The 10,184-nt window shown below is 36.8% G+C and overlaps 1 protein-coding gene across 1 annotated transcript in view; it reads left to right on the forward strand.

Moving 5' to 3' along the window:
* TRABD (TraB domain containing) overlaps positions 1-9,898 on the forward strand; it is a 60,407-nt gene extending 50,509 nt beyond the window's left edge. The window contains 1 exon segment of the mRNA XM_029615817.1: positions 3,913-9,898. Coding sequence (XP_029471677.1) covers positions 3,913-4,084 — 172 coding nt within the window. The 3' untranslated portion in view covers positions 4,085-9,898.
* The last annotated feature ends 286 nt before the right edge of the window (positions 9,899-10,184 follow it).

Consider the following 10,184-nt stretch of genomic DNA (forward strand, 5'->3'; position numbering starts at 1 on the left):
CTTATCTCAATGTGTGGTGTCACTCGCACTTTTTGATTGTAATATCAGAATTGCTCCACTTTTTCTCATATGTAAAGAATGCATCTGAGACCTCTTAACAGGATGGGGGGTTTTGTAGATTGCCACTAAAACATATTGTCACAGGTTGCTGCTTATGTCTTGCACAACTTGCTCATATTAATCTCCGCCCAGATGAGACCAAAAAATCTACTCTCTTATACCCTAAAATAATCTCACCCTATTGTGTATTGTGAAACAACAGTTTATTAAAGAATAATTTTTCAATGGAATGGGATGGGGTAAGTTTCATATATTTTGATGCATGCCTCCGCGGCCTTGCTTCAATTGTTATATTATAATCATCAACTTACCACCCTCCCACCCGCTTTTTTATTCAACTTTTTTTAAATGTTTAAAAAGGTGATTGTGTGAATCAATCAATCCTCTTAACCATGTCCCAAAATCCGCCTAAAAAATGTCTCCATCAAAATTAGAAAAATTTTATTTCAATTTCCACTGCTGGTCCTTGCTATTTTTATATTTGTTTTATTGTGAAAATCGAACTATGATGTTTTCCACTCTTTTGATGTTTTCACTCCTGTCGGGTGATGTTTCTTCTTTATCCGTAAGCACGTTGTTCAACCCGAATACTTCTTTATTATTAAACTTTGTTTTCTTCATCAATTCATTGGAAATAATTGAATATTCGCTTAATCTGAAGACCTAAATCTTATATCATTCTCAAATAAACTTTTACTACCACCTAAGGCTGTTTGGTATATGTGCGGATCTAATATCACATGAACTTGACAGAGTAAAGTTTCTCCTTTCAAATAACAAACGCCAATCGAATATTGCAAGTCGCACAAACTTATCTCTAGTATGCACCGAACACGGTCATGTTTCGAAAAGTCCTCCTTTTCTTCGTCAGGAGAGTACGCATTTATTCTTCATTCCTCGCTCTCAGGTTACCAAACTCTGAATGATGGCGTTCTTCTACCGGCTCACTTCCAAGTCTTTCTTTTTAAATTGGTCAGCAGATTGTCTTTCAGCCAATAGGAAATTGTACGTCTGACGTCTTTCTTCCAGTCTCTACTGGCTTAGAATTTGCCTCAGTTCACAGAAGGCTTAAAGTAGAGTCGCCCACTCTATCTCCTCATTCAACCCGCCCGGGACTACCGTATTAAGCTTAAAAATCCAATGCTGTTCGCTATAATTTAAACTTCTTTTCTGGTCTCTGCCTCGTGGATTAGTCTCCACCATGTCTAATTGTCCATCTCAATTGTTCAAACCGATGTTCATATTTGACACAATGATCAACTATTGGTGCTTCCAAAGTTTTGGTCTTCAATTTGGATCTATGTTCGATCAACCTAGTCCTAATAGTTCTTGAAGTTCTACCGACATAGTTTTTTGGACAGGGACATTGGATTAGATAAAATAACATTTTTAGAAGTACAATCAGAATCCCTCCTTCTCTTGATTACAGTATCCTGTTATCGGATCCTGCCAGTCCGTGCCCTCAATCGTTGTAGCACACATGTCACAATGTTGACAAGCTCTGTGTTGTCCCCATTGGGGTTCGTATTCAATGTTCCTTAATATGTCTGCATGGACTACCCTGTCTCTAACATTTGAGCCTCTTGTAGTGTCTATAAGGGGTAGTTCTTCAAATACATTGTGTATTGACAATATGGGCCAATGCCTACGTATTGAGGCTATAATGGACGCCGTCGTCTTGCTCTGCGGTATTATGCAGGTCAATCTTCCTTGTTCTTTCTTGCCCTGATAGTGTAAAAGCTGATCTCGGTCAGAAAATTTGGCTCTCTTATAGGCTTTGTTGATAATTTTCTTCGGACACCCCCTCTCTTTGAATTTATTTTTCAAAAGCTCTCCTGTTTCTCGAATTCTTCCTTGGTGGAACATTCTTTTATATCTAAAGAATTGGCTTGCTGGTAATCCCTGCTTCAACGATAGAGCATGGTGGCTGTGATATTTTAACAAAGTGTTCCTTTCAGTGCTTTTATGATGTACAGTAGTTTCCAGCTTATGCCCCGTTTTTTGTATTTCTACATCAAGGTAGGCTATTTGCTTTTGGTCACTGACTGCAGTAAACTGAAGATTAATATCAACAGTATTAATCCACTGTAGAAATCCTTCCAATTCGTTTTTTGTTGATATCCATATTAGGAAGACGTCGTCTATATACCGACGCCAATATTTAATTTTGGGCCACCACTGGGAAGTGTAGATGTGCTATTCTTCAAAATGTGCAACGTAAATGTTAGCCACCGAAGGGGCTAATGAAGACCCCATGGCTATACCATGCGATTGGTGATAAAACTTATCTCCAAATCGAAAATAGTTGTTAGTAAGCACTAATTCAAGGAGCTGCTGTAAAAAATGTATCTGTATCCGATGTTTGCCTTTTTCTTTTACCAGCCGAGTCATGACCGCTTGAATAGCTTGATGCTGCGGGATCTGCATATACAAGGATTGAATATCCATGGTTACTAGCCAATATTCATCGTGTTCGAGCCGGATATCTTTAATTTCTTTCAAAAATTGTATCGTGTCTTTTAGGTAGGACATGGTTAAGAGGATTGATTGATTCACACATAATCACCTTTTTAAACATTTAAAAAAAGTTGAATAAAAAAGCGGGTGGGAGGGTGGTAAGTTGATGATTATAATACAAAAATTGAAGCAAGGCCGCGGAGGCATGCATCAAAATATATGAAACTTACCCCATTCCGCAATAAATTATTTTTTAACAAATTATTCTTTAATAAATTGCACAACTTGCTGACAGACTTCTGGAACACACTATTCAGAGGCAGCTGTTTGTTTATTCCAGACATTATGTTCAATTCACACTTTAAAAGGTTTTCTGTTCCTTCTCTGAAACTCCAGTAAGGGACATGACAGTTAGCTATAAGCTAGCCCATTTCCCTAGGATCATACATAACCTACCGTAATTCCTAAGTGTACCTTTTACAGATTCAAATCCCTAACCAAAAGGCTGCAGGCATCTCAGCTTCCAGTGGACTCCTCCCCTGCTCTCCTCCATCTTGCTGTAGGGAGAGCTCTCTTCCCAACAGAAGAAAAAAAAACTAACAATTTGTAGTTAGGGTAATGGGACCTCAATTTCAGTTTTACTGCATTGTACTTCTGATAAGAACATAAGAAATTGCCATGCTGGGTCAGACCAAGGGTCCATCAAGCCCAGCATCCTGTTTCCAACAGAGGCCAAACCAGGCCACAAGAACCTGGCAATTACCCAAACACTAAGAAGATCCCATGCCACTGATGCAACCAATAGCAGTGGCTAATCCCTAAGTAAACTTGACTATGACATTCTCCATTCCATTCACCATTTCTTTTCTAATAATTCTTAACATTGTATTTGCTTTTGACTGCTGCAGCACACTGAGCCAATTATTTTAATGTATTGTCCACTATGACACCCAGATCTTTTCCTGGGTGGTAACTCCTAATACGGAACCTAACATTATGAAACTACAATGTATGCTACTTTTCCCTGTATGCATCACTTTGCATTTGTCCACGTTAAATTTCATCTGCCATTTGGATGCCCAGTCTTCCAGTCTCAAAAGGTCCTCCTGTAGTTTATCACAATCCACTTGTTATTTAACAACTCTGAAAAATTGTCATCTGCAAATTTGATCACCTCACGCAATGTTCCCCTTTCCAGATCATCACCAAAGTACAGATCCCTGAGGCACTCCATTGTTTAACTTTCTCCACTGACCATTTAATCCTTTCTCTGTTTTCTGATCTTTTAGCCAGTTTGCAATCCCAAAAACGGACATTGCCTCTTATCCCATAACTTTTTAAAATGTTCTTATGAATTGGCATTTTGACTAATAACGTGCTTCCTTTTTCTTTCAGTGTGCCTCCTCCATCTACTTCCAGTAGGATTGTCAAACTCGCTGTCAAAGCATCATTTCTTGGACTACTTGGATATGGATGTTACCGTGTAGGAAAAAGGACAGTTCAGCTGATTCTTTCCATGCCATCGACACATTACTGTCTTCAGAGACTGAGAGAATTCAGATTTTGAAAGTGCACCTAGAAGGGAATCTGCATCCAGCAGCCAAAGGTGCTAGGGGATTGCTTTTTAGTGGGTGGGAAGGTAGAAGAAGACTGAAATGTCGGAGTGTTGTTTGCCATTGAGCAATGAAACGAAATGTCGGACTTTCATTCCTTTCAAATTTCACTAGCTGTGATATTTTGGGTGAGTCGACTTCCTGCTGAGAGTGTGACACAGAAGTACACAGATGGTTGAAGAGGAATGAGATACAGAATGAAGTAAACCAGACAACATTAAACAGCTTGACTGTGTATGCTCTTTAAGTATTTTTTTCTAAAGGTACCTAATTGTGTGTTTTCTGCTCCAAAATGCAGGTACACACATGGAAGTGTTTTAGGTATAATACCACATTAATAATCCTGGTGCCAAGCACCAAAGCAGCAATTTCAGAGGACATCTTGTTACCAAAATAGTTTTATATGTAAAGAACAGTAATTTTTTTGAAGAAAATATCATACAAATTTTAGGCTGTTAAATGGAAACAGTTATTTTCTCAAAGGCCTTATGAAAGAATGGAAATAGTCTTTCAAGTACATATGCTATCATAGGCGCAGTGGTGTCATTTGCATCTATCTACAGTATAAAAGATACAGCCAAATGTATAATATTGTACCATTGTTAATTTCTGATATTTTATAAAGTGCTTCATTTTGGTTTATTGAACTAAGGTCATCTGTATTGGCCCAATTTTAGCTATTTTGATTTGTCCTCTGCGAGTGCAATGCTCACTTTGTTCCTCACCCTTCAATGTATACTACAGACCTGCTTACTGCTGGCTGTATTTAGAGGTTTGGGATAGTACTGGAATTGGTTTAAAAAAAATAAACCACTTTGCTTTCCAGCAGACTAATATTTTTAAACAGGTTGATAGTGTATTGCTAGATTTGTTGTAATTTATTCTATATTATGCCAACAGGAAAGCCCTAAAGTGCCCAAAATCAAAAAATAGTCCTCCTCTTACTATGGATTTGTAGTTGTCATCAATAGAGCTGCTTACTCTGAATCATTAGATGCCACAGCCCCTCACTATGCAATCACAAAATAAATGTGAATGGCTGACAGCTTACATTTCTGGTTCCGCCTAGTACAGTCGTGAGGTAAACAGATGGCAAAATGCTAGTGAAACACATTTTTAGCATGCAGCTTGTTCAAATGTGTGTTTCTTTTTTTCTTTTTTTTGCATGCTTATCCCAGGGGAGGGTGTGCTTTGTGTGTATGCAGAAATTCCACCCTCAATGAACCAAGCACATTTGGTGCTGTAACTAAATTGAAAATGAAGCTTGACATTCTCATTTGTTATCATATGAGCAACAATTTAATATCTTCCATAAGAAGTGAATTTTACAATACACCAATACAGCAGTGTTCCTCAACCCTCTTTTGGAGGCACACTAAACCAGTTGGGTTTTCAGGATATCCATAATGATTATGATTGGGGGAGATTTTATATGCAAATCTATCTCATACATATGTATTATGGTAATCCGGAAAAATCCGACTGGCTAGGTATTGCCTCCAAGAGAGAGTTGAGAAATATTGCAGTACAGTGTTAGCAGTTTTCTGGCTTAACTAATACAGATGCTGGGTCATGATTTTGCAATAATTAAATTATATAGTTTACCATTAGAAAATTCTAACTTTATATCATTGTTTAAGTCCACTCTTATATTTGCCTTTGTGGCATACCAAAAGACTGTTTCTTTCATATATGTTTCTAGTCTGTATAGTTTAATATATAACTAATACTATGTATACCTGTAAAAGATCACAAAACTTTTTCTGTGCTCCTCAGGTAATTTTTAAATACAATATCCCTAAATTAAGGTAAACAAATAGAAGATGAGCCTTTACACTTAGGGTGAGACTTGCACGAAATGTTTGTTTTAAAACTCAGTGTTAGATGTTTAACGTTCTTTCACGTAACGTTTACAAATGGAATATAAAAAGGACTCGTGTAATATATTGGTCACAAAGAATTAAAAATGAGATAGTTACTTTATCTTTCCTAATAACTAATGCTTGAAACCAGTGTCTGAAACTTAGCTTTCAGTCCTCTGCCTTTAAAGAGATGGTATTTCAAACTGTCTCATCCTTATAACAGCCTAAAAAATAAATATGTAATGACAGTTATGAGTGTTTATTCTGGGGAGAAATGAAGACCTTAAAATTCATGTTTTAGGGTCTGAGGTATGCTGCATGTTCTTGTAATTTGCTCGGTATTTTAAAAACACATGTGCTCTCTTTATTTTAGAACTGGCCATTTCATATTATCCTAAAAGTTTAAAAATAAATAAAGGAAATAAATGGAAATGTCCCAGCCCTAATGGACATCTCTGAAGCCATATTGTATTTTGGGTTTGTGTGCATTTGCTATCTGCATGTGTACATTTTACATAATCTTGAAGTATTTTTAATAGGTCTGTGCCTTTAATCTTAGACAGTTTAAGATAAACAGCACTATATGCAGTGTTACCGGAATGAAGTATTTTAATAGACTATCTCTTTACAAGTCAATTATTTTCATTTGCCATAACGGAAATGGTTACATACATAAAATCATGACTGATTTTCTGGCTTATATGAAATTTCACTAGTATTGTAATCCCCCCCAAATTGTATATACCCCTTTTTCCAGGTAACAGAAATTGCTTCTTGCTGATGACCTGTGGATTTTTTTTTTTTTTTAAATTATTTAGAATGTCACTATAAGTGAACCCTGTAATCATTATCTGAGGAAGTTGAAAGCTTGGAAACAGCATAGTTTTAAGAGGGGTTTTTGGTTTTTTTTTGTAGTTCTGCCACAATCTGAAATGGGGCTGCTGCTGATGTCCCTGCAGGAATTTCATGCCTGCAATAGCGTTAAAATCCAGGTTCCCAGCATTTCCATACACAATAAAATGTCAGAAGGTTTTTTTTTTATGCAGTTTCCAAAATCACTGTAATATGGTTAGCGATAGTGTTCATTTGCAGTAATTCCCACTTAATATAGCATGTTTAATTTATAAATCATTCTAGATGTATTCATGAGTACTAATTTGTGCATAAGCCATGAAAGAAAACAATCAAAGGAAAATTACACACTTTTGATACAGGATCCACTGTAACTAAAAAGAAAAAAGGTGCATGTAACAAACACATTATTTTCAGACTTTTGTTTGTTTATTAAGTAAGATGCATACTGTTTTCTGTTCTCATAGACAAAATTTCACTATCCCCATGGTGCCTTGGTTTAATACTTTTTTTTTATTGCAGAAAATGCAGAAATAGTGCAAAGAATCTCTGCCCTGTGATTGAAGAAGGTATCTCCTTCTCCTTAGATATCCCAATATAAAATAATACAGATTTGAGCCAAACACTGTAAATGACCTTCTAAATATATTTTTTATTTGTGATAAGACACTTAAGGGTATATGTTGTAGTGGCAGTTGAAACAATAACAAAATATCTTGTTCCTTAGAGTACACTGAAAGTATGCTGGGGTACACCTGTCATGTCTTATTACTTAAACTCTTTGGGCTGGCTTGATTCAGTAGTAGTGCTGAGTGTGCCTGCTTTAGAAGATATTCATTTCTGGACCCGGCTCCTGATTCTTGGGCTAATCAGGGCTGAGGATGTGGTGGAAGCAGCATCCACATTGCCCACCGCAGAGGGTGCCTTGACTATATTGCTATGCAGTAACACCTCCTAGTCAGTACAGTGTGCACATAGCCAGGCTCCAAAGGGGCTGAGGAGTGTTACTGGGATAGCCAGTCCTGACAGAGGACATGGAAGGGGTAGAATAGGGAGAAACCCTGTTGGCCTGCAAGTTAAAGTTTATGGTGTCTGACCCGCTCTTCAGATTTGGATGCCTGACACTGAGCAGCAAGAGCAGATGGGGATTAAAAAAAAAAAAAATTAAATCCAGCAGCTAGAGGAAATGCAAAGAAAAAGCTGCTTAGATTTTCAATCGTGACTTAAATTTGGTGGTGGCAGTAATTTGTGACATCTGTCTACGCTAAGATCAAATGTTAGCACTTTTTGTGTCACCTCTTGCTACACTAATAATATATAATATGTTAGATTATTGGAATTTTTCAAATTATGATAGTCAGTGCTGATTCACAGTTCTATAATGATTTTTTCATAATTGTAATTTCATACAAGTGATCAAGTGACTCTCATACCATCCCGCGAACTTTTTGGCATATCTGCTCTCAAGCCGCATTAGGGATCATCTTTAATCATTGGTCGCTACTTCACCCATATGCTTTTTGATTTTTTACTTTTTGTTTGTTTAATTTTCTTTTAAATAAAATGTTTAAGGCAGAAATACTTCCCTTTCGGGGATCACTGTTCATGGAGGGTGCAACCCTTCCAGGAGAATTCAGAGTACAGTTCAGAGTGCAGTTCAAGGTGCATGTTTCGCGTCCTGTGCTGCTTCAGGAACTCCTCTGACTGTATTTGTGTGCCAGAGTGTCTTCGGTTACACTTTGGTTTAGCCTCGCGAACGTGAGTGTTACTTTGTCGCGGTCCGGGAGAAATCTCCTGCAGGTATGAGAGTCACTTGATCACTTATATGAAATTACAATTATGAAAAAATCATTATAGAACTGTGAATCGGTACTGACTATCATAATTTGAAAAATTCCAATCTAACGTATTATATATTATTATTGTTGTGTTCGTTGGTTCTAAAAACAAGGTTTGAGTCTAGTAAATATTACCTCTTGCTACACTAACATTATGACATGCACCATTTTAAAGAATATTTCTAGAATAGGGCAGTATATGAGACACTGAGGGTGCATATATGTAGTGGAAAATAATAGATTTGTTTTAATTTATCATTCTGTAACAATAGTCTACATTCTTTTGGAAGCCTGATAATTCAGGGGATCAAATTTAAAGACATTTTTGTTAAATCAGACTTGATAACCATTCACAAATATCAGGAGAAGAGAGTGTTCCAACAGTTGTTCAAAAGCAACACCTACTGACTAGACTCATGATGCTCAATTGCTATACTAGTGATTGAAGCCCTGTATAAAATCATTGCTTGAGTTGTCATGCCCCAGTTCACATAAGTCTATGGTTGCCGGCTAAAACCCAGGTGATTGCTTTTCTTATTTATTTCATCTTTCTGAAACCTAGTTAGAGCAGAAAATATCACACAGCCTTGGAAATTCCATCTAGTTCACTGTTGGAAAAATTAAATAAACCCTACAGTTTTTATGCAAGACCAAAAGCAGCATTGTAACTAATTATATAAGACCTTGCAGATCGATTTGCGCATTCAGTTGGCAAATCCCCTATCAAAATAGCAATTCCATGGCAAATGATTTAAAAATGTATAAGATGGTTAATCCAGTGAAACACAATGTCTCCTTTTAAATATTAATTCTTTACACCTATTTGTATGGGATTGGGGATTGTTTGTTTTTGTAACTTATTGTTGGTTTACAAATATGTCTGTGAATTATTGTATTTTCAATGTAATTCAAATAACTTTAGCGAGATATTATTTATGATGAAATGTCTTTATATAATGATTTGTTAGTACATTAAAGTAGGTCACAGACTGACAAGATAAGGCTAAAGTGTCCAAAGTTTTGGTATGTTCTTTGGAGCTATGCATGCAGAAAAACCTAAGACGCCAACTTTGAAAAAAAAGATAAGTGATTCCCACTAAGTGCCAGGCTGCAGTGGAAATCAGTTTTCCAAACGGAGTGTTTGTGAAACTGAAAGCTATGCTGTACTGATTTGCTATTTTCCCTCAGAACCTGAAATAAACTGTCATATTTTGGAGTTTTGTTTCAAATGGTTTCTTTACAACTGCCAGGTTGCCAACTTATGACAGCTGTTTGTTTAACTGACAGTTCAAGTTTTGCTAACATTTTACTATCACCATTTTGTGAACAGCTGGACTAGTAGGCCAAGATTCACCCCTTGATGCACAGAGGTGTAGTTCTTAATGCCCCTGAGTGCTGTGGCCTCACGTAGCCTGAGCACATAGCACTGGAGATGGGGCCCTGTCTCTCATGTTTTTGGGTTGGTTGTTTTTTTTTTTTTTTACTGACACGAAATGTACTTT

The sequence above is a fragment of the Rhinatrema bivittatum genome, chromosome 9 (assembly GCF_901001135.1).
Source record: "Rhinatrema bivittatum chromosome 9, aRhiBiv1.1, whole genome shotgun sequence".
Taxonomy (NCBI): domain Eukaryota; kingdom Metazoa; phylum Chordata; class Amphibia; order Gymnophiona; family Rhinatrematidae; genus Rhinatrema; species Rhinatrema bivittatum.